We start from the raw sequence: 26578 nt of genomic DNA on the forward strand, positions 1-26578 counted from the left end.
TATTAATCTTTTAATATGTTATTTGAAAATTTTTGTTTATTATATTAGAATTTTAAATAAATTAATAAATTTTAATTATGTTTAACAATTCGGGTAATGAAATAAAAATTAATTATAAAAGTAAATGTATTATTTAAAATTAACTAAAAATTAAATGTATAAAACAGCATGCAAATGCATGTACCATTAGAAGAAGTTAAAAAATTTAAAAAGTAGCATATAGCGGTAACAAAAGAACAAACATGCGAAATTTGATGATATATGTTGTTTTTTTATATATATATAATATTCTTCATTTTTTTTCATTTTCAGTTTTTGTTCTGTCCATGTGGTAATAATTTCAATTATGTTGAAATTATTTTCACATGTCAAATTTTCCGGAAGAAAGTTTAGTATTAATCAGAATTCTCTTTATTTTTATTAATAATTCGAATTTAGTAATTGTATACATTACCAAGATTTTGCCATTCCATTAGCATTTGGTATGCCTTGTTATGTCAAGCCTTTCTCATATAATCTTGGAGATAATAGTAATTAGTAAATGGCCTAAGTACAAACTTAGCTTTTGGAACTACGAGGGTCCAAGGGATAATTTTTTTTGTTAATATATGTTTTAAAACTTTCTAAAACTTTTCATTTTAAAATTTATGTACGATTGTTAATATCATTAAAAGTTGATTATTTTTGCTAAAATAATATTTTGAAATAAAAATTAATTAGTTGATAGTGAAGTAATAAAAATAGAAACGACAGTAATTTGAAGTAAAAGAATGAGGTGTTATTATTAAATTTTGTTGTAACACTTTGATACTGCTGAATTTTATTTATTTTAAAATTCCATTACCGTACAAACATTGAAGAAATAGTAATAATAGATGAAACAAAAGAAAGAAAGAACTATTAAGCTCTGTTTAATTTGTAGTTAACATGTTTAAAATTAGGGAATTACTTGGGTTTTTTTTTAATTTATACAAAAATAATGCCAATCTGATAAGCAGCACCAAAAAAGAGGCAGCATTTGCTTATCTTTCAAGCTCTTCTTCTACGTAAACATCTAAGCCTTCCCTACCATTCATTGTAAACTCTTTTTTTTTCTTTTCTTTTAAAAAAAAATCACAGACTGATCAAATCAGAGGAGAGTCTCAACCAAAACGCAATTGCAAAACCTTCGCCTCAGAAAGATGGCACAGCAATGGGCATAAGGATTCTTCCTCCCAATGCATCCATCACCTCCATAATACAGGTGTCACCTGTAGGCTGTGCCTAGCTTTGCCTCCCCTCTTCTAAAAATTTAGACCAACAAAATACAGAGGACAGATCTCAAACTTATAAAACATCAGGCTAACTACCGCCATTCTCGGCATCGGCCACACCTCCAGTTGTTTTCTGAAGATGACGACTCTTCCCAAGGAGAACAATGACTGTGCATCAAAAACCCACATACATCACAATAGAGTTCAGGTGCAGGATCATTCAATAGACACACATGACAATGAAGTGCAGTCACATCAGCCTCCACTTGATTATCAACATCCTTTGCCGTTCCATCAGTTCCATCATCAGATGCTAGCAGCTCCGTAAATGAGAAATACGTCTGTGGTTCAAACTCCATATCCTCATAGTTGAGATTTTCATAATCAAATATCAGCTCACCTTCAGGACCCCCATTCCCAGGAACATCCCATTCTGCAAACGGAATAGCTGAATCCCCCTTGGGCACTGCAAAATCATTAGGTTCAGGATATGTCGACAACTCGACATGTTCAACATCACCCCCTGCAAAACCATCCAACTCCCCTTCCCGCTTTATATGCCTTCTGACTGGTAACTTCTGCGGCCCAGGGGCAGAAGCAGTATTCAACTCAAAATCCACTTCTGGAATGTTCTCCGTTATTTGCTCAACTTTGGAAAGGGAGAAAACATCAGGATCATTAACATATACAAGCTCATCCTCTGTAGAAATTATTGGAGTGACAGGACTACACACTTTAATGTCCGAAATAGTTCCAAGATCAGAGTCCAATGCTATACTTCCTTGTCCTTGTTTCTGCAACTTCCCAAACCGTTTCTTGCGCTTTTGCTCTCTAAGTTCAGGGGCCATGAAAGGACACTCAGGTCCTCTTATCCTCCGACACTTGCAACATTTGAACCCAACCACATCAGAAATCCTTGACTCCTCAAGTTCAACAGCATCAGCATGGTACCACTCTGAAAAAAATTACAGATATGCATCATGACCTAAAAGATCAAAATAATTTCTAAAGGAGGAAATGACAATAAAGATCAGTAGCATACTTCTGCAAGTTTCACAGTGAATATACATCAGATCAGAGTTATAGGGTTGTCCACACAGCTCGCATTGAGGCTTCAAAAAGTGGTTATCTGAAACACCCCTTGTGAGTATGTTTGCCAGCCTGAAGTCGATTCCAGTTTCATCACTGTTCCTTTTCCTCCATATGACACCCCAGTTACACAACTTACTTCGCTTTGATGCTAATCGAGAATGAGAAGCAGATTGCTTTGTATCAGAACTTCTTTCCTGAATTTTGACAGAATTCTCCTTGCTTCTGATAGAGGACAGTTTTATGGGTTGAGTAGAACTTTTAACCGGCATGCCTTTGGAGACTGCTGGTGCACTGCGACAGTCTTGTCCTTGCAAGGGCAATAGAGTGGTAGGAGACTTAGTATTGATTTCATTTCGAGCAAGAACTCTGGCATTGTAACACTCCTTACAAATGATCAAGCACTCAACTTTCCCATTCATAACTGTTGAGCTTAAAGTACAGTCCTGATGACAATAACCTGATCACAAATTGACAAAGCAAAATAAGACGGACATTCAAACCAAACTCCCAACAAAAATAAACGATCCCACAGAGAAAAAGCTCCTGGCGGGTAAATTTTTTGTTTCAATAATTTTGGTATATTACTAAAATGGCTGTATCTCATTCATGTTTAAAAGAAATAATAATCTCACAGGAAATAAAAGAGTTTGTATAGCTATTCAGTTGACTAAATAAGAGTCAAGATTCACAATTACCACTTTAGGCCCAGACAAGAACAAGTAATGAAAAGATAAATTATTAATAATAAAACAGCTTTCACAAGGGCGCTAATGATCTGATATTGATGGTTCTCCCCTGAATCTTAAGTTTTTCTAGGAACAAATTCACTTTGTCAGAAAATAGGATCAAGTTTCCCTGGCTCAAAACTTACCAAAATCAATCAATTGCTAGTGAAGTCAAGAAATTTCAACAGTGTAAGTTTCAGATTTTCTTCTAACATTTCTATTTAGAGTAATTAATCATGCAATTCTTGAAAATATTTTGGAGTAAAAGCCAATCAAAATTATTAAACAGGATGATCAACTTCCAGACTGCAACATTACAGGAATTCTCCTTGCAAGGAAAATGTAAATCAAAACCAAGAAGTGCAAGGCAGATTATCCCCCACAAACATGTGAATCACAAACTTACTCTCATGAGCATTGAAAAAGGAAAATGGAACGGAAATACCAAGAGTCTACTAAAAATTCACAAACAAATGAAGACCCATAAATAATGGAGAGGCCCTACCCTAGCGTGACCTTTCTCCTTGATCACCTATAACAGAAGGCTAGTCTTTTTGTAAATTTATAAGTTTAATACTTAATTGCAAAAACACTAAGCAAAACAACCGGATTATACATTAGACAGGCGGTCAATTGAGAACACGTGAAGTTAGAACATAAGTCTGATATACAGATGCTGAAGAACATTAGAAGAAATTAGTTCAGGGACCCCTAAGACAAAATTGGGAAATAAAGTATAATTTAGAATGAGAGTCTAGAATGGTTAGCATACCTTGGCATGTGCCACATTTGACTGCATTCCTGATGATTGCACAACAGAAAAGATAAATAAGATTAGAGCAAGGAGGTGGAGAAAATAGGAATTTCAATATAAAAATATATGTAATCGACAACCATGTAAGAAGATTACCTCAATAAAACATCCATTTGACAAGAAGCACAAGAACACTTCTCCGATTTATCTCTTTTAGATATCAGATATGCAAATATATTCCTACGGGAAGCTTTCAACTGCCTTCTTTGTAACTCGGATAACTCACTTAAAGGCTTCTTAACTGGTGGAAAAGCAGAAACACTTGTTCTTTCTTCATATTCTTTGATCAAATATAAAGGAATGTATGTTACATGAAACCAATATTTCTCCTTTTCATCATCAATTTTCTCGATGTCAACTACATTCTTCATGACACGTGAAGGAAGGTGCTTTTGATTTCCAAAAGCAACTCCATATTGGATCTTGCTTTCTACAGTTTTCTTATCACATATAATTGCATTTCTAAAAACATATGCTTCTGTCTCCGAACCTTTTCCATCTGAGATGTTATGCTCAGGACGAACAAGATCATTCCATCTCACATGAAGATCTAGGTATCTAACCTGAACCAAAGTGCAATTAAAATTTTGTTAAACTTCCTCACAACACAGTGCACTGTTGGAAAAAGGGTTACATGAATGGTTCATTCAAATGTAGTTTAATGACAAACCTGAAGTGCAAGCTGCGCTGCATTCTTACTCCTTTTTACTGCAGCTCTCCAAATTAATTGTCTGCTTCTTTTAGGAATCTCAAAATCATCAACATAATTAATACCAGAAATCTTTCTCACACCACCTAATAAGTCACAAAATCATAACTCTATTTACTTTATTTATTTTCACCAATTTTACTATTATAAAGAAAGCAAATTAGATTTCTTTATTTCATAGAGGACAAAGATACCTTGTTGTGCAGCTTTTCTAACCATTGAGGCAGGCAAAATTGCTTTCTGGAACACATGGGTTGACAACTTCCCTCCACGCCACCAGTCAATACTTTTACCATCACAGTCGTCAGCTGTAACTTCAGAAGCAACAGACTGCTTCCTACGTCGCCTTCCACCTGGCCCACGCTTTAGAGGGAATCCCACAGTGAATGAAGTGCTTTGAATCACATAAGAATCTACTAACCAATCATCCATTAGCTTGACCCAGTCCAAAGAAAGAGCATTAAGAGAAATGTTCTCCTCAAGCTGAAAATGTAAATCAAAAGCCAAATCAACCAAAATATAGAGAACATATAGATGCTGATGATGCATATCATCTACTACATCAGAAACCAAAAACCACATCTACCAAGAGCAATCAGTCATACAGCTCATGGCTTCTCATCAAATTTCATGTTACAAGTTCACATGGGTTTGCATGGACCTTTTAACCAAACTATATATATTTTCGCAAGAAATTTTTTTATATAAATGGTTTATCAACTAAAGATGAGTTCAGAAAAAATGTGAGCAGGGAAAAGAAAGCAAAATAATCAAGTGACCTTAAATTATTAGTAGTTGAAAAGCGAACAAGAGTGAGGACAGACTAGACCAGGGATGAAAAAAGCTTGAGCAAAGAATAAATTAATCATAAAATAGGAAAATCTATCATCACCCCAATAACCTGGTAAGCCAACATGAAAATTAGTAAGATCTGACCATGATTTAGTTAAACAATAAGATAAAATTAATAATACACAATGGAAAATTACCAAACTCAAACCTTCCACATCAATTAAGTCCTAAATTAATCCAAAATTTTATAGCACACAGTGATTGCAAATAAAAATTAGTTAAAGATAACACGTTCTTCGGTTCCTGGTTGACAACATGCCAGGAAACCTTGACAAGGGGGGGATAAGGTTAAGGTGATATTAACAAATATGTAAAACTCATATCAAGCAAGAGTGTTAATATGTAAAACTCACATCAAGCAAGAGTGTTAATATGTAAAACTCACATCAAGCAAGAGGACTTTTATTGCTCTACAGGTTGAAGCGTCTTCTACTTTTCTACGCCATTGTTTCCTATAATCTGGGTTTAAGAAGGAGCCAGCTACAAGACCACGTAAAGTCTCTTCCATGTATAAAATATATGTCACAATGCTAGGAAGACTACCCTCTCCATTCTTTAAAGAAGGAAGGCCACCAAGGATCTTATTGGCACTTTTGGTGGCAGTGGAGACGGCAGAATTCAACATGCATCCCCTCTTGCTTAAACCTGGGACCTTACAAGAATGACACCAGCCACACCTTTCCCTTGGGATATCCAACAACTTCTTCTCAGCATTGGGCCAGAAAAACCGTGAGGCTGCTAATGAGAAAGCTTTAACTTGCAGCAAAGTGCTACTAGCGGATGTAACTTTCCTGGCACTGCCTGATCTGTTTACCTCAGAAACCTGACTTTCCTCTGATGAAAGAACAGCCAGCTTTGCAGCTGCAGTAGCAGCAAAATGCCCATGGTTATAGTGATTTACATAAGCATGTGGTTTAAAAGAAATTCCCATATATTGATAATCAACTGCATAATTTCTTGCATCCCTTCCAAAACCCACATGATTACCCACTTTGCTCTGGTTCTGGCAAAACATATTTGCTTGAAAATGGACGCTATTTGCTGCTCCACCATAACTGTTACTACTGTTTCCTGAGGCACATGACGCATGATCTATGGCATTCGATCTGTCAACTAAGCTTTGGTGGGTTACATCAGAGGCAGTTTGCTGGCTAACTGAAGGAGCAGACATAGCAGACTCAATATAAATCTGCTCAGACGGCTTCTTATTCATTGGAGGATGATCCTTCCCTCCCATTGCCCCACCATTGCTAAGAGAGCAAGTGAGGTCAGTTTGGTTCATTGCAAGCATAGAAGCATCCTGACATGAAACTCCAACATTGCTTCCACTGAAGCTGCTTGCATTCTCAACATCAACTGAACCCAAAGCTTTATGACTTTCCTTTCCAAAAGGCAGAGGTGATCCAGTAGAAAATTTTGCATCTTCCTTCACGTTTGCTACATTGCCGCCCATTTCGAGTGGAGAAAAAATATTTTCTGGGACATTCCAATAGCGTATAATTGCTTTGCATATATCAAAGTATAATGTTCTATGTTCAACGGATGAAGAAAGCACCTGGAGGACTCTGGGAATGTCATTCAGATTGTAATATCTGACATATGATTCAGTATCACGGGGAGCCTTCAGCCTGCAATTATCAATTTTAAAATTGTAATCAGAAATTTAGAACAGATTGGAAAGCTAACCGGAGAAAAAAATGAGGCATCAATGTCATGCATATTGGCAACTTAGCACACCAAGCAACAAGTCGAAGGCAGTGGAAAAATGGACAAACAACTTCACATAGTGAAACTCTCTTCAAATGATGAGACATTTAAATAATAGAAAAAAAATCAGGAGATTGAACTGACAAACCGTAATTGTTACTAGCATAAAATAAAAAACAGGTTTAGAAGCTTACACAAGCAAGTGATTACAAGTACCCAAGAAGACTTGACCATACAAATCAACACCAAAAAGTTCAGCTCCTCTAAGCGAGGTGTTTAATGCAATTGCTGGTCCCATTTTATCAATAACACATTCAGGACAATACCAGGGCCCTTCAGGTATATGCATTTTGACGACACCTATACATCTTGTATGATAGGCAGATGGACACCCATCACAGCAAAGCAATGTCCCATCCATGCCACAAAGACGGCACTCATCACTATTTCCGTCTACATCAGTATCAACAGCAGTCCCCCCAGTACCTCTCAAACCCAAAGAACATGTCCTAGAAGATGACTTGACCCCATGACTTTCTGCATTAATCTCCATTGCCTCCTTTCCCTTGCATGCTGAAGTTTTAGAATGTATAGGATGGAACTTTCTAGGTCCTTTTTCAAGAGAATCAGTCACAACAGTATCAAGATCTACTCCTACTTCCGTTGCCTCTCGCATGTCAATTTCAGCTCTCACCTCTGCATAATCTAATACATCATCACATAGAATTTGTAGAATCATCAGCTTTCTGGTCACAGATAAGGAATAGTACTCTCTCTCAGCAACATCTTCATAAAATCCTTTCCACTCGGGTCCTCTTGCATATCCCATTATCACAAAATATTGGACCAGATAAGCAGGCCAAGTCAGTGTATCGAGCAAGCTCCAATCAAGACACCTGCAGATAAAGAATGTAACAATTATAATTATTATGAATATTCATGACCAAAGTGAGAACAATATTTTTTTTTCTTTTTTGGTTATCGGCAGAAGGTATTATGCTGCCCTGGAAGTTTGAACCCAAACATATGTTCTGCTCCAAAGACGGATCAAAGTCACTCGGTTGGTAGGAAAAAGTGAATTAACTGGATCATGCAATTACCTGGCACTTCTAGTCACTCATAAACCACACAATTTTCTTTTCAAGGAGAGATCATAGCTAATCAACCATAATTTTTTTGGGGGGGGGGGGCATCAATTGCATCATTAAAATGACCTGGTACTTTTAGTCACCATAAAGCACACATAAACTCACGGAGGATTGGAACAAGTGTTAGTTTTCTTTAAATTTTTAAGACCTAAGTACTATCTTGCATCTTTAGCAAGAAAAGATAATAGTATGGTAGATTGTGGTGAGAACCATATTTTTCATGGAGCATCCCAGAAAAAAAGCCATCAAACCATTAAAACAATATACTAATGCCTAACTATCTATGATGTGTGAAAATGGATATACATACCTCAAGCATTTTGATGCAAGCTCTGAGCCTTCTGAAGAGATTGTTTCAAGATGACAACTCAATGCTCGCATCAAAGCAACATGAACAGCATCAATCAAAGGGTTTGGTTCACAGCAATTTAATGACCCCACAAAATCATCCAATCCAAACGGGCTCAAAAACAATATTATGCTGAAGGACCTAAGAAAACCATACACAGAAAATAGATTCAAACGCACTCCTCTGGCACACCAATTGTTCCTGAACCAGGAGGCAACAGAGGTGGTGGAATAAGAGGAATTTCAGACTCCAAAGACAATCCCCTGTCGTGCATGCTCACAGGAATCACTTGAAGAATCTGCATCATCCTCTTGCTCTCCATCATTCTCGATCATCATCTCACTAACAGCCAAACTTTCCACGCCATCAGCCTCATTTTTAAAACTTCCGCTAGTGATTTACATAAGCATGTGGTTTAAAAGAAATTCCCATATATTGATAATCAACTGCATAATTTCTTGCATCCTTCCAAAACCCACATGATTACCCACTTTGCTCTGGTTCTGGCAAAACATATTTGCTTGAAAATGGACGCTATTTGCTGCTCCACCATAACTGTTACTACTGTTTCCTGAGGCACATGACGATGATCTATGGCATTCGATCTGTCAACTAAGCTTTGGTGGGTTACATCAGAGGCAGTTTGCTGGCTAACTGAAGGAGCAGACATAGCAGACTCAATATAAATCTGCTCAGACGGCTTCTTATTCATTGGAGGATGATCCTTCCCTCCCATTGCCCCACCATTGCTAAGAGAGCAAGTGAGGTCAGTTTGGTTCATTGCAAGCATAGAAGCATCCTGACATGAAACTCCAACATTGCTTCCACTGAAGCTGCTTGCATTCTCAACATCAACTGAACCCAAAGCTTTATGACTTTCCTTTCCAAAAGGCAGAGGTGATCCAGTAGAAAATTTTGCATCTTCCTTCACGTTTGCTACATTGCCGCCCATTTCGAGTGGAGAAAAAATATTTTCTGGGACATTCCAATAGCGTATAATTGCTTTGCATATATCAAAGTATAATGTTCTATGTTCAACGGATGAAGAAAGCACCTGGAGGACTCTGGGAATGTCATTCAGATTGTAATATCTGACATATGATTCAGTATCACGGGGAGCCTTCAGCCTGCAATTATCAATTTTAAAATTGTAATCAGAAATTTAGAACAGATTGGAAAGCTAACCGGAGAAAAAAATGAGGCATCAATGTCATGCATATTGGCAACTTAGCACACCAAGCAACAAGTCGAAGGCAGTGGAAAAATGGACAAACAACTTCACATAGTGAAACTCTCTTCAAATGATGAGACATTTAAATAATAGAAAAAAATCAGGAGATTGAACTGACAAACCGTAATTGTTACTAGCATAAAATAAAAACAGGTTTAGAAGCTTACACAAGCAAGTGATTACAAGTACCCAAGAAGACTTGACCATACAAATCAACACCAAAAAGTTCAGCTCCTCTAAGCGAGGTGTTTAATGCAATTGCTGGTCCCATTTTATCAATAACACATTCAGGACAATACCAGGGCCCTTCAGGTATATGCATTTTGACGACACCTATACATCTTGTATGATAGGCAGATGGACACCCATCACAGCAAAGCAATGTCCCATCCATGCCACAAAGACGGCACTCATCACTATTTCCGTCTACATCAGTATCAACAGCAGTCCCCCCAGTACCTCTCAAACCCAAAGAACATGTCCTAGAAGATGACTTGACCCCATGACTTTCTGCATTAATCTCCATTGCCTCCTTTCCCTTGCATGCTGAAGTTTTAGAATGTATAGGATGGAACTTTCTAGGTCCTTTTTCAAGAGAATCAGTCACAACAGTATCAAGATCTACTCCTACTTCCGTTGCCTCTCGCATGTCAATTTCAGCTCTCACCTCTGCATAATCTAATACATCATCACATAGAATTTGTAGAATCATCAGCTTTCTGGTCACAGATAAGGAATAGTCTCTCTCAGCAACATCTTCATAAAATCCTTTCCACTCGGGTCCTCTTGCATATCCCATTATCACAAAATATTGGACCAGATAAGCAGGCCAAGTCAGTGTATCGAGCAAGCTCCAATCAAGACACCTGCAGATAAAGAATGTAACAATTATAATTATTATGAATATTCATGACCAAAGTGAGAACAATATTTTTTTTTCTTTTTTGGTTATCGGCAGAAGGTATTATGCTGCCCTGGAAGTTTGAACCCAAACATATGTTCTGCTCCAAAGACGGATCAAAGTCACTCGGTTGGTAGGAAAAAGTGAATTAACTGGATCATGCAATTACCTGGCACTTCTAGTCACTCATAAACCACACAATTTTCTTTTCAAGGAGAGATCATAGCTAATCAACCATAATTTTTTGGGGGGCATCAATTGCATCATTAAAATGACCTGGTACTTTTAGTCACCATAAAGCACACATAAACTCACGGAGGATTGGAACAAGTGTTAGTTTTCTTTAAATTTTAAGACCTAAGTACTATCTTGCATCTTTAGCAAGAAAAGATAATAGTATGGTAGATTGTGGTGAGAACCATATTTTTCATGGAGCATCCCAGAAAAAAAGCCATCAAACCATTAAAACAATATACTAATGCCTAACTATCTATGATGTGTGAAAATGGATATACATACCTCAAGCATTTTGATGCAAGCTCTGAGCCTTCTGAAGAGATTGTTTCAAGATGACAACTCAATGCTCGCATCAAAGCAACATGAACAGCATCAATCAAAGGGTTTGGTTCACAGCAATTTAATGACCCCACAAAATCATCCAATCCAAACGGGCTCAAAAACAATATTATGCTGAAGGACCTAAGAAAACCATACACAGAAAATAGATTCGAAACGCACTCCTCTGGCACACCAATTGTTCCTGAACCAGGAGGCAACAGAGGTGGTGGAATAAGAGGAATTTCAGACTCCAAAGACAATCCCCTGTCGTGTGCATGCTCACAGGAATCACTTGAAGAATCTGCATCATCCTCTTGCTCTCCATCATTCTCGATCATCATCTCACTAACAGCCAAACTTTCCACGCCATCAGCCTCATTTTTTAAAACTTCCGCTTTCTTCTTTTCCTCCTCCAATTTACTCTCCTTTACAATCCTGTTTAACACTAATTCATCCAACCTAACTTTTCTCCTACTCAAATCATCATCGAAATATGAATCTTCCAAAACCAACTCTCGAAGTTCCCCACTCTCCAGATCCTCAAAATCACCATCCTCATAGTCTACTCTATACAATCCAGTGTCATAGGAAACAATCTTCCCTAAAAATACACTTCCCCCAAATTCTTTCAACACGTATCGACCTACAAAGGCCATGGATCTTGTCTCCAACACCCGTTTTTTAGTTTTGGAATTATTAGATTTCGTATCAGCAACAGCACTTTCATTTTCTTCTTCTGGTCGCCTACGTTTCCTCGGCCTACCTCTAGGCCGTTTTACGATAACCTCCATTGACCGACCGACCCGATAACAGATCGAATCGACCCCTGGATTTGATAAACCTAGTTTCCAAACAACCCACTAGGGTTTCCAAAAAATTCCTTTTATTTCCAGAGCCTGATGTTGCCTCTCTTTTTTTTTTTTCTGATTTTTAGTGATCTATGGCTCGCAGAGGTCCTTTAGAAGAAATTCTAAACAAATATTGAATAAATCAATTTTTTTTAAATGATAAAAAAATCGGAGAAATAAAATCAGAGTAATTTTCAATAAAAAGTAATTATGGAGGAAGAACTATGGAGAGATACCTGGTTAGGGTTTTTTGATAACCGCCATTGAAATTGTCTTCTGAGATTCTAGAGATTAGAGAGAAAGATAGAGAGATAGGGAGTCCTAATAGCAGTGAACAACGGCCTCTTTTATCGCGCGTGAGAAAAGTGAAAAGTGGGGAGTGGCGGGCTCGGTTTTTTTTGAGTTATCGATTTGAACTCGTCCGAGTTGGGCCGTGAAATTTAATGATTTTCTTCTGCACCAGATTTTATATGGGGAGATATTTTGTGCGTACATCCTCACGGTTATGATTTATTGAGCTTGTAATCATGTTATATGTGCTTTTTAATACTCTCTATTTGTATTTTTAAATTTATAATATTTAACTTTTTTAAATTGATTTTAAGCAAGTGAAAATTAATAAATTTTATTTTAAAGGAATTAAATTTGTACTTTTATACTTCCCTCATGTTATATTGTTATTATAAACTTTTGATTGCTCAAATTTGGTTAAATACTACTTGATATAATTCATTAAAAATTCATTTTATATAATAAGTAAAATAAATAAATTGTTGTCGGATCGAGTAAATTAATCGATTGAACTACTTAAACTTAAAATCAATGATCCGATCAGTTTAATCGATTAAGATAAATGAAAATCAAAATCGTTTTGGATAATAAATCAAAGAGCAATGATGTCTTTTATTTTTTTGTAAATATGATTTTTTTTCTATTTTGAATAAATTTTAAATGTTTTTAATGAAATTTTAAATTATTATTATTTTAAAGTAATGGAATTGTCTTGTTCAACCAGATTGATTCTTATTAGCAAAAAATACATTTCATTTAATCGTCTAGTATTTAATAAAAATTAAGAGGTTATTGAAAATTTAAACTTCATAACTTAAAAATAACATAAAATTAATTTGTATTTATTGAAATTGACTTTTGATTAGTATTGAGTAAATTATGAACGCAAAATTATGTGCATGGTTCACAGTGTAAAAATATATCAGTGCACGATAACAAAATTCAAACCAAGTCCACCAAAAGCAAAATGGTCATGACCTTACACAATTCACTCCAACATCTGCTCTAAGATTGACTCAGTGTATAAACGAGGCAACTCAGAGGTAGTTAGACTCATGCATGTTTTAAATGAGTCGAAGCCCATTCGGCTTTTGCTGCTCTTCTTTTGATATTCAAGCGGGTAATCGGGTCGAGTAAAATTGAAAAGATACAAATACACAACACAAACAAAATTATGATGTGGCGGGAAAATTTTTCCCCGCCCTTTAATGGTTTTACTCGCCATTTTTTTTAGGGGATATTAATATATTAATAAAATCAAACAGAATGTTGTAACACATATTTATTGGTTAAATGCACCCCAAACATCTTAACAGCCTATTTTTTTTATATTTATGATACGTATTACCATATTAGTTACGCAAACAAAACATATTACACCGTTTACTAAAATCATAAAATTCACTTGTGATATTATACAAGTATCAAATAATCATCAAGGAGAATTATTGTCACAAAGCCAAAATGATGAGAGAGTTGATTTTTTTATCTCATTAGTATATATTTAAACACAATTAACTCGACATAAGCACAAAAAGATTAAATCTTGTTTGTTAGGTATCCCAAGCATCATACTAGAGGATTGTTGCCCGTGGAACAAAAGACTTTGTGTATGATGGATGTCGACGGCAATGTGCAAGGGCAATGTTTTATTTTTGGGAGTGTTAATTGGGTTATTAAGAAAGTTTTAACGAAAGATGATTCTCCGGACAAAGGTGATATGGAGATAAAATCCTGAATGAGCAACATGGTGAGGGAACTTCTAGTAGGTAATTCAATTGATTCCATAGATAAGTTGTTGAACTCTTTGGATAATTAAATAAGAATGTAGATTCGAACGGGGAATATGATATTGGACTATTAGATGGTGATGTATTGATTAATTTAATTAATGGAAAAAAAAAGCATGGCTAAAACGCTTATTTGAAACTCCTTGGTCAGAGAATAAGATTTAATGCATTATTTAATAGGACTTGTGTGTCGTGGAAGCCATCTCAACCATTTTAGCTGATGGATATGGAGAATGAATGTTACATGGTCAATATCTCATAATGCAACCATGGATACCATCATTCAATATTGTTGCACCATATTTGCGTATTGTGAATGAATGGACATTATTACTTGGTTGCCCTAGAACGCTATATAAGAAGAGCTCGCTAAGGGTGATTCGAGATACCATTGAGAATGTGGTATGTATAGACTATCAAACAGATAACGGTAATAAGGGGTAATTTACTCGTATGGCAGTCACCAATGATCTAAGAATGCCTTTAATCTCTATGATTAGATTGAATTTCAAAACCAATGAATGGAGTATGAAGCCATATTGGACATCAGTTTTTAGTGCAAACAATACAATCATGTTAGAGAGGCTTGTTTTGAGATTGGTACAAATATTATGTAAGAGAAATGAATGTTATAATTATAGCATGGGAATGTGAAAAGTGCGATGGAGCAAGCATAAATAGGAACCATGGTATGTGGATGGTGGTGAATGTAAGATTTTAACCTACATTATATACCCAATTAAGTCTAAAATCAAGTGATCCAATTTAAAGTGACTAAGTTATTTACTTTATAGAAGTTAAACCATATTTATTAATGTAGTTAATTGATGGATGTATCGGATTAAATGTTAATCATCATAAATTGATCATTCTTGTAACACCCTTCACCCGTCCTAGCATACGGTAAAAATGGGAGATGCTACTGGAGTATGTACAAAACAAAAACCTCAAAGATCTTTGGATATTTCAAACCTTAAACCATTTCTCATAAAATCATAAAAAATAGATTGAAACCATTGGAGGACTTTAGAAACATCTTAAAACCATTTAGAATCACGTTGTAGGAGTTTGGAAGTGCCTGAGGTAAAATACGAGCTCTAACGGGCTCAAAACTCACAAAACAAAGCAAGAGTGTTGCCTAGGGACCTAAGTATTGATACATAACCCTAGGTTTTGACACCTTGAGCTATGTATTGGTACCTAGCCAAATTACTATAACATATTAGCTTTTAACTTGCTCTAGCCCAATATGTATAATAAGGGTACTGGAATATGAGCCCTTGAAGCTAAAAAGTAGTCCAAAACACTTTAAAACATGTCCAAACACATACATGCCATTTCCATAAGTTACAAGACATTATAAAACAAATTTAAGTCCCTTTTCAATCTCAAAATGCATATCACAACATATTTAAAACAAATAACAAATCAAAGTTCTATTTATAACACAAAAAGGTAGGGGTGAGTGTTCGATCGAATCAAGTGAAAATATTTTGAGTTAATCGAGTTGACGAGTCATATTTTATCGTCCTAACTCGATTTGAAAATTTTTTCGAATCGAGTCGAGTGAAATGATATTCAAGTTGAATCGAGTGAAATTGTTTGAGTTAAATTAAAAAATTAAACATATCAAATTAAAATCTTGTTATAGTATAACTAATTCCATGTTACAACACATAAATTTGAAACCATATATATTTGAAAAAATTTTCAAAGCAAAATAATAAACAATTATTTTGGAATTTTTATCTATATTTTAAACTTTAAAATTTATTTTGAATTTTTGTTTGTATTTTTTGTTGAGAGAAGGACCAATTTGCTCATCTTCAAAATTGACAGAGACCAAAGGGGTATTTACACCGATCTATTATTCGAATTATAAAATTTAACTCAACTCAAACTCGAAACTCAAATTGCTTGTTTGAGTTTACTTGAATAACTCAATTCGGTTAACTCGAAATTTGATTTTTTCAAATTAAATTGAGTTTTGCTCACCCGTACATAAAGGAATTCAAAATACAAATAAATTTAAAATTTTCAAATACATATTCAAATCTTAATGTACATGCCATAATTCTAGTACCAAAATCAATCAAATAACTGAATTACAACTTTAAAACGTCAAACAGTGATGCGATGCTCTCAAGTCAAAGTCCAAGCTACTTAGCAAGTCTTTAACCTAGCGTTTTTAAAAAAAATTTGATTTAAAAATGGCTTTCTTGCATACCAGAAAATAAAAATTTTTGAAAATCGACTCGGTTTGTAATATTTATAGCAATAAAACTAAGCCAAAATCATATTTGTGTTTTCAGATAGACGGATCCTTGTCGTTCCTGGTTTCAACCAAACAATCTTCTCTACTATTCTCATACCACGAATTGCCTCGAGTGTGGGCTTGATCAAATTGAATCAAACACAAAAACTAGAAATAATTTTCTTTTTGGGTGAAAAAGAAAATTCTCTTATCAAATGGAAACCGACAGAATCGTTATTTTGGAAAATATATTTAATTCTCAGAGAATAAAAGTCTCTCTATTTTTTGGCAGAATAATGATATCTGAAAGTTGTGTAAATAGCCTTACCGGTGCCATCTATTTATAGAGAGAAAATGTAGAACCCTTGTTGAACAAGAGAAGTTTATTTCAAATAGAAAAACACTTCCTACTTAGAGTAGGATTAGGGTGGGCGGCACACCCTTAGTATTCCTACTAAGGTTGTCGCCCCTTCATATTCCATGAGGGGATTTTGGGTCTTTCTCACATCGGGTCTAATTATGAATACTTCCCGAACTTTTCAATCCAATACTTTGTAATTTGATCTAAACTAATTTTGTTTTTCTATTTCCCAAAATAAACTTCAATATTTATATTAAATAATTTTCTCATCCCAAATTTACCCTTAATAAAATTATGACGATTTTACTCTTGATAAAATTTCTAAGAAAATATACTTAATATTTTACCAGTCAACTTGTCCACTATGACCGCATGGTTTATTTTCATTTTCGAGCTTTAAAATGGCTCAAAAACATAAACTCAATCTTTCGATCATTTTTTAGAAATCTTTGTTCATTTGTAAATGAATTCATTTCTTGTTTTCATTTCCATTTCCATTTTCATTTTCATTTCTATTTTCGTTTTCATTCAACACGTAATTCATTTCTAGTTTCAAGGAGTTAGCGGAGGGACCGATTGGACACATACAACTGAGGGTCAAAAGATTTATAATTAAATTCCAACTTTTCGCCTATTAATTATAAAGTCATTTAGTCACGAAGCCATTCCACTATAGTATCATGACTGAGCTCTCCCCAACGACATACCATTACGAAAGCAACTCGATTAGTACTTGTCTAATGATCTTGTCATAAGTGTGTTGCCCTCATAGGATATCCTTAATCTATTTGGGATAATATCCGTTCTCCCAATATGATCCTATTTTATCTCATGGTAACCATTACATATTCCTTTATGAAAAGTCAATTACTATTAAATAGTAATCAAGTCATTCATCACAAATATGAATGACCCATGTCCATGTTTACTTTTCATCAACCATGTAATGCCAATGAAAGGATATAATTTACCTATGGCTCAGGATATGAATTTTACTGTTGTTAATGATACTACATATTGTAGAAGTTGTACACCTAATGCACCAATTTTTGGTTCCTTATTTATTCGAACTCAGGCTTTTACTTACATCAAAGTGTACGAGTCACACATATATAGTCCATCATCCACTCAGGATTTAGGTATGCCACACTATGAATGTCACAAGTGAGTAAATCCATAAGCGGATTCATGATCTATTCTTCTTGGGTCTTGTCCGATGTATTGTCAGTCCAATTAGTCACATCTATATCTTTATCTTTTGGGAATCATCGGTTTCGATGCCCAAGACAAAGTATCTCTATAATTGGACTTGATAGACGACGTATTAGCCTTTCAATTGGTTTGCTCGTTTCTGATTAAACTAAGAGTATGTTTAGGTTCATCCACTAATATAAGTTGTCTTTTCATATTACGATCCAACCACGTAATACCTCTTAGTATTAGTTTAAATGTTAGACAACCAATGAGCAACATTTGCTTCCATTTTTCTTTGCGTGCAAAAACCATATGAGGACAATCATACAAAGTATATTAATGTAATCCATGAATTGGTTTTATTATTCAATCTGTTCGAAAAAAAATACAAGTTTACAAACGAATATACTACACTCAGGGCACCAGATCTAATACTAATGCATAAGCTCAATAAGTACACAATGATAATCGTACTAGTCCTATCTAGTTATTAATGTTGATCCTCCATAATTGTTTTTTATTCTAGAACTAACTTTGCCACATCAAGTGTTTCTATTAAGTCTATTTCTCTTATTTAAATTATGAGATTGAACTTACCATTAATAGTTATTAATCATCGAATTATGGAGTTCATAATTGGACTCTTATCGAGTACTCAAGTACTTAATTGACCATATATCCCTTTAGCCATAATTATGTTGTAGATTCACTTATAAGTTCCATTTATGGTCATTTGGTTCATAAATGTCAAACATTCCATTTTCATTTCCTTTATTAGGGCATAAGATTAGAAATGATATTGTTATGCCAAATAACATCCAATTATAAACCAAATAGTCAAAAAACATAGTATTATAACATATTATTTATTCACTTATTCATTTATTCAAGTTTCCTTTCAATTTATCTTGCTTATAACTTTTAATACATACTACTTTAGTACACACATACCATTTTTACTCGAAAACAATCCCCATTATACATTTTAATTCATTTCACCCTTAGTAAAATCTAGTAACATGACTCGGATACCCAAGACTTCATCCAAAACACACCAAGAAACACCTAAGTGCTTAACCATGAGGCACCATACCACATCCCTCCAAACACACCCAAAAAGCACCAAAGTGCTAAGTCCAAAGGTATTAGAGTATGCATGTGACTGCATAGCTCAAAAGCAACAAAGAGTGCATGTAATATATGCAAAGCCGAAGGTAACTGGACTCCATATATAATCTTTATTAACATGTCAATGTATCCTAACTCTTTTACTAAGTTTATTAGGGCATATAATAATCGCGGTTATCATACTTCAATTAAAACTAGAGACATATTTCAGAGTTTCAGAGTATATTAGACAACCATTTGTCTAATTTTACATAAAGGCAATATAAGTGCTTCTACGTATTGAATAAAATTCATATTTGAAAGCTTTATAACATGTTCATTTATTTATTTAACATCACACTCTTAGTAAATGCAATAGTGGTCATTAAGACCTCAAATGCATACATAAAGCCAAACCTTCATTTATGACCACGTGAACATGCTATCATACACCAATTTTTCTTATTAGACAAAATATCCTATTAATAAAAAATTTACCATGGTGATATATTAACATATTACCACATTACATACACATTTCGCACATGCTCATAAATACCAAACCATGCTTATTAATCATCTCATGGCAAGCAATTTTCCAAACACCATATTAGTCTATAAAGCACTTTATAACAAGGTTTACAAAGCCCCAACCTTTCAAGCCACTTAATTTACTTAATCACAACACTTTAAATAATGGAAACTTATAAGCATTTGCTTGTATTTTTTTTTCATATTTACTTACACATATTCTTAAACTCTCTAAACATGTTATCGCAAGAAAAGTATGAATATCCAATTATTGGATGCATAAATACTTAAAATCAAGCTTCCAAGTAATTGGATCTATCCTCTCCCTAACTTGAGAATCCAAAATCCCACCATTCCTCATGTTCTCACAAACAAAGATACAAGGACCTAAGCTTTCCAAGCTTTTACTTAACAACCAATATTAAATAATAAGTTATGAGAGATGGAAATCACCATATCTTACCTCATTGAAATTTTCTCTTAGTAGCTTCAACTTTCTCTCTAAGACTCAACCATACCCTTGGTGAAAATAGAGAGATTAAAGGTGGAAATGAGTTTTGGAGATGAGTTTCCAAGTGATTTTGACAAAAATTCAAGGTTTGGGTGTTAGGTTTTGGAGAAATCTTAAGAAAAAGCATGAAAAATGTAAAAAGAATGAGAGAACCTCCATAAGAGAAGGTTGGTTGGTTGGAGCAAGAAGAAAAGCTAATGGGGGTTTTCTCTTCCTTTTTCCAATTTAAAATTTACCCAAGTGGGCCAAAATCCCATAACCCAAGTTCATAGTTTTTAAGATAGTGATCCACTTTTAACATACATGATCCAAGAGTCCCAGAACTTGTTTCCAAATAATATTTTCATTATGAAATTCTTTGGAAATGACCAAAATGCCTTTTCATGGCAAAAAATATCATTTTACCTTTTTATTGAGTTTTTGTATTATTTTTTCACTACAATAAGCACTTATTAAATTCAAATCTCATAATTTACATTTATCTCACAATATAGATTCACAAATAGAAAAAATATATCTTCTCCTTTTTAATAAAAATGGAAAATTTACAAATTATTCCATGTACTTTCTAATCTTTCTAATTTGATCCCAAAGTGATTTTGTCATACCATTACATATTCCAACTTGTTTTTATGCCAATTAATCAATACTAACTCACTTTTCACATTTTGGTTAAATCGCACTTTATTCCTCAATTTTAAAAAAATTAATTTAGTATTGTTTGCCACCTTATCATCTCTAAAATTATTTGCATTGATTTTCATCTCCAAAAAAACTTTTCTATCATAAGAGTTATTTATCGGACTCATTTCCAAATTTTCTTACAAATTCACCGTATTTGATCTCGGAGTAGTGCATATGTCTCATCATAAATTTTGAGGTGTTACACTCCTTCTATTTCTTAGGGTAACACGCACAAAAAAAAAAAAAACCTCTATCACTAGGGGCTGTGCAACAAAATGGAACAAGGTTAAGGGGGAGAAATCAATTAATCTTGGTGTTTTTCTTCGTCAAATTCCGACTTCAATTTCACATTAAGTAATTTTATATACTAGTAAAAACTATATCATTCCGGAGATTCTAGAATTATTGTTTATGAAACGTTAGATTTTGATTCGCATAGTCGCATGATCTTGAATGTTTTATATATGGTATCATGGATATGATTAGAAGATATATGATTTTCTAGATGAGTGAATATATAAGTGTTTCTAAGATTGAAACTAAACTTATGATTTTTACTAGATCTACGAAAGTTCACTTAAAGCATGATCTATTGTTCGTTCAAAATTAGCGTACTATCTTTTGATTTTATGATCAATGAATTTGATAATAATGAAAAGTCTTATGACTTTTGGAGGATTTGATTTTAGGCTTTTAGCACATATTTATTTTGCTTTTGTGGTTATTTTTTAGATTTGGTGGATTCTTTTAAGTCATCACTATATTATACAAATTATTAACTTTATGTATTATATTTATTTTTGTTTAAAAACTAGGTATATATTATATTATGTATCTTTTAAATATTTCACATAAATGGACATTAAAAGTTGTTGTTATGTAAAAACATTTAATTTGATGTCTATGTAATATATAATTTATCAGTCATTAAAGTGATGAAATTATAAAATTTTCATAAATATAAATTAAACCATGCATGCATGTATAAAATAGTGATCCATATAATTTATGAAATGTTTATAAAGAATTTTTTTGGATAAATTAAATTTACTACTCATTAGAACTTCAAATTTCATAATTTGTTTGAAGGTGAATTATTTATTCTTTAAGTAGTAAAATATTGGGAAAACCAATATTTTTGTTGGATGTATATTTGGATGTTTAAAGATAATGCACATATTTGATGGAAATTATTTCTTTGTCCATCAATGTTATTAGAATTTATTTATGATGGTATATCGTGGCATCTACCCAAAGGAGAACCATGATATACTTGGATTGTTTGCTTATCTTAATTCACAAAGTAAATAAATGTTTTGAGCATTTATGTATTGTTTTCATTTATGTTATATCTTGTAGCTGCATCGCTTTATTTGCATGTCTCATCTATTGCCTTGTCTAATGTGTTAAATTTCTTTAAATAGAGTAAACAAGTTAAGTTCCATTTAGGTATTTTAGATCTTGATTCAGCATTATTAGAAGATAAACTTACTTATACTACTAACTTTAGTAGCGAGGAAGAGAATTTATATTATAAGCAACAAGAACAATCAAACTTGAGCATTAAGTTTTTGTGAATGACCATTGACAACAACAACAAGACCACAATTTCACAAACTAAAAGTGTAACAGAATATTTTACATTTGTGGAAGAACATTTTCATTCTATGAACAAGTCACTCGTTGGTACTTTAATGACACAACTCACGATCATGAAATTTGATAGGTCAAGGGGAATGTACTAGCATTCTTTGAGATGATTAGTATTGCAACAATGCTAAAGACCTTGGGGATGATGATAGATGACACTTTCTTAGTGCGGTTTATTTTGAACTTACTACCTCTAATTTATGAGTAATTTTAAAGTAACTATAACACTATTAAAGATAAGCGGGATATTGTTGAACTGGCTAATAAGCTCATTTACGAGAAAACAATATTATAGAGTCAAGGATGTCATCTCATCAACTTTGTAGGTCAAAGAGTTAACAAAAGAACTTAAGGTGAAAACCAAAGAAGAAAAAAATACATTCATCAATGTCTCTAACGAAGAGAAAAAGGAACGAACGGTGGATAAGTGTCAATTTAAACTTATAACTTATATTAGTAAATTAGTTAGCGACGTGAGTTACTTAATTAGTTGCAGTCATCCGCACACGTTCCTGTGGGTTCAAGCATTGAAATACTTCTTAACATATTTATTTCATCGTAATTATTACTTAATATCAGTACTATGTAGTTGCATTTATCAGGTGAGTAGTGGACAATTTTTTGAGATTAAATTGAATATTTGTTTTTGTACTAATTTTTATATACTATTTACTACCAATCACCTTGTAGGTCAAGGAGCTGACAAAGGATTTAAGGTGGAAACCAAACATATTTAAGAAGAATAAGATTACACCTATCAACGTTTTTAATGGCAAGAGAAGGGAACGAATGGTAGGTAAGTGTCACTTATGTAATAAAGTAAGAAACTATTGGAAAAATTGTAAAAACCGCAAAGCTTAGTTAAAAAAGAAATGTAATTTTTAGGCTTATGTTTGGAATCAATTTAACTGAAGTTTTTAATATTGGTGATTTGATTATGGTGTTAAACTCATGTATCCAGCATCACGATTCATGGTTTCTTTTTTATCTAAACCACAAATCCAATTTAGGATTTCCTATATGATGAGAGGAAGCAGATGAAAGCTCCAATTGAAGGCATAAAGATTTATCATTTAGTCTTTGATACTAACTATCACTTAAACTTATTCCAAGCCTTTTATGAATATTATTTCTATTTCAAAAATTGATGTTTTTGGGTTTAATGTTAAGTTTAGACATTATTGTTTCAATTTATTTAAGAACAAAACTATTATAGGACCTAAAACCTCATTGATAGTATATATAAATTGAAACTAGAAAATATTTTTATGAAATCATTACTTGTTGGTTATAATAATGTTAAAATTAAACGTGGTATAATAAATGAAAATTCTACTTACTTGTGACATAAATATTTGAATTATGTATCCAAAGAAAGACTAAAAGATTAGTGAAGAATGAGATTCTATCATATCTAGATTTGACTGATCTTAGTGTACGTGTGAATTGTGTTAAGGAAAAGTAAGACAAACTGTTAAGGAAAAGTAAGACAAACATAGAAAGAAAAGTACCAAAAAAAAATCACTCAACTTCTTAAAATGACACATATTGATATACGTGGACCCTTTATTGTTAAAACTTTTAAAGAAGATAGTAAAATCGTATAGAGATGGTAAATATTATGTACGACAATAAATTTATTAATTAGTGACAAATATTCTATATTATGCTTAAAATATTTATATTATACATTAATGCATCATTATATTGTTTAAAATTAATATTATACAACTTGTTTTTGTAATTTGTTACAATCTAGTCCAACAATTTCAAGCTTAATTAGCATTATTCAAATTAATAATCCAAAACAATTGAAAACAAATTAAATATTTCAGGTGTTTAATTGAACCAAAATATAAAATTTATATATGCAATTAAATCATATCCAAATCTTATACCATATTTATATTATATCAAAATACCTTCATAATTTGAAATTGGTTTAATGACAAATTTGATCACTAACGGTTACATATTTTATCAAAATGGTCCTAATTGTATTTTTAGCCTTTTCAGCCATCAACCTTTTTGCTTTTTTTTTTCAAACTATTTTTCTAATGATTTGATGAAAGTACCATTAAAAAAAGTAAAGTGGATGATGTGGAATATTTTAATGAAATGTAATTTATTACTTAGGTAATCCAATAAAATAATTACATGTGAAAATAATGAAATAAATAAATCATACATGACATTAAAAAATAACTATTAATTTAAAGAAAATATACGTAATTATCTAAAAAATGTTTCAAAATTAAGAATGCATACATTTTTTTACTAAGAGGTTTTAAAAGATAATTAATAAATCAAACCAAAATTATGAATGTGTTATTATCTAAAAAATAACTATTAATTTAAAGAAAATAAACATGAAATGAAGAATACATACATTTGTTTACTAAGAGGTTTCAAAGAAAGCATACATTTTCTTTAAATTAAGAGCTTTTTTTAAAAAATTCATGAAATATTTATTTTATTACTTTCAATATGTAATTATTTATTGGGTTATCAAGTAATAAATTGCATCTCATTAAAAATATTCCACGATGAAATTCAACATCATTCCATTAAAAAATCATCAAACCTGTTAAAAAAAATTGAAAAAAAGAACAAGAATTGATGGCCAAAAAAGGCTCAAAAATATAATTAGAACTATTTTGACAAAACATATAAACGTTAGTCACCAAATTTGTCATTAAACCTTTTGAAATCTATCCCTTTCTACTATCAGAATGATTTTTCCATTTTCAATTTTTTTCCCAATGATGGTGTTTGGGCCTAAGCCCAACTACAACCCAAAGACATAATTTCGACGCCAACACGCAAGATTGACGGAGAAGAAAGATGAGTGCCGAAAAAGAATCCTCTATCTCTCAACATCGCTTGTCCTGCACTAAATGCTTCGATGCTCTTTGGTTTTGCTATTGTATACCTCTCTCTCTCTAATCTCCCTTTTCTTTTTACCAATTTCAATTTTTTTATATGAATTGTTTCGATAATTCGTTGGACAGCTCCGGTTTTGATACGAACTAGAAATCTGAGAGAAGAGAAGAAGATAACCGGAAAAGAAAGGAAGGAGAAAATAGAGAGAAAAGAGAGTGCTGAATTTGCTTCCTTTTCATTCGATAACCGCTACCTCATGCATTACATGCAATTTAAGAGAAACTAACAAGAAAATGACGTGGTAAAATTCTATTGTCACTAAAATGCACCGTGTAACTAATCTCTCCAAGACTTTCCGTTTCAATTAAATTTATAATTCCCCCCAAAACTCTCTATTTTCTTAAAACTCAATGAATTTCTTTCCTGCTAGTTTTTCAGCTTACAACAATACTCCCTGTCAGAAAAACATCCTTAGCCTCAAGGATGAAAATAAGGAAATTTGGATTGAACCGCAGCAAGGGATTCCCATGTCGCATCTTCAGGGAAAGAATCAACCTATTCAATTAATGCTTCAGTCAAAGTTTGATTCCCTTTCTTGACTATTCTCCTATCCAGAATGCGAATTGGTTCTTTTAGTAAAACACCCTGAGCATCCACCAAGGGTAAATGAGCTTGAGTAGGAGCAGATCCAACGTGCTTATTCAATTGGGAAACATGGAATGTGGGATGAATCCGGGAATGTTGTGGTAGTTGAAGTGTGTAAGCCACTAGACGTACTTTCTGGATCATCGGAAAAGGCCCATAGTACTTTGGAGACAATTTCTTATTGGAAATTTTCTCAATCGATTGCTGTCTGTAAGCTTCTCTCTGAACGGTGCTTGTCTTCCATCTGCTTCATATGACTCTGTGCTTTCTTAAGGCATAATTGTAATAACTTCCTGGAAGCCTCTCTAGCTTGTAAGCTCCGATCCACCACTGCTACAGAAGAAGCACCAGCTAAATAGGGCATATGCGTGGGTGGGGCTGCCCGTACAAGGCCTCGTACGGAGTGAGCTGAATGGAGGAATGAAATGAAGAATTATACCACCATTCAGCAAGTGGTAACCATTTAAACCAGTGTACAAGTGTCTCCCCT

General features: G+C 33.4%; 1 protein-coding gene across 3 annotated transcripts; it reads right to left on the reverse strand.

The window, feature by feature from the left end:
* Nucleotides 1–885: 885 nt before the first annotated feature.
* LOC105799175 (hypothetical protein) lies at nt 886–12589 on the reverse strand. 3 transcript variants are annotated; one of them, XM_012629591.2, is made up of 10 exons: nt 12424–12589; nt 11301–12309; nt 7347–8048; nt 5831–7073; nt 4788–5076; nt 4555–4679; nt 3981–4447; nt 3843–3871; nt 2296–2802; nt 886–2208 (listed from the first exon to the last, which is right to left on the reverse strand). In XM_012629591.2, exons 2-10 carry the CDS (start codon nt 12128–12130, stop codon nt 1346–1348), a joined length of 5055 nt encoding a protein of 1684 aa, XP_012485045.1. In that variant the 5' UTR covers nt 12131–12309; nt 12424–12589; the 3' UTR covers nt 886–1345. The 3 variants fall into 3 exon arrangements, with proteins under 3 accessions (XP_012485045.1, XP_052477327.1, XP_052477328.1); XM_052621367.1 differs by lacking the exon at nt 7347–8048 and adding an exon at nt 10048–10746; XM_052621368.1 differs by lacking the exons at nt 11301–12309; nt 12424–12589 and adding an exon at nt 8611–8827.
* Nucleotides 12590–26578: the final 13989 nt, after the last annotated feature.

The sequence above is a fragment of the Gossypium raimondii genome, chromosome 9 (genome assembly GCF_025698545.1).
Source record: "Gossypium raimondii isolate GPD5lz chromosome 9, ASM2569854v1, whole genome shotgun sequence".
Taxonomy (NCBI): domain Eukaryota; kingdom Viridiplantae; phylum Streptophyta; class Magnoliopsida; order Malvales; family Malvaceae; genus Gossypium; species Gossypium raimondii.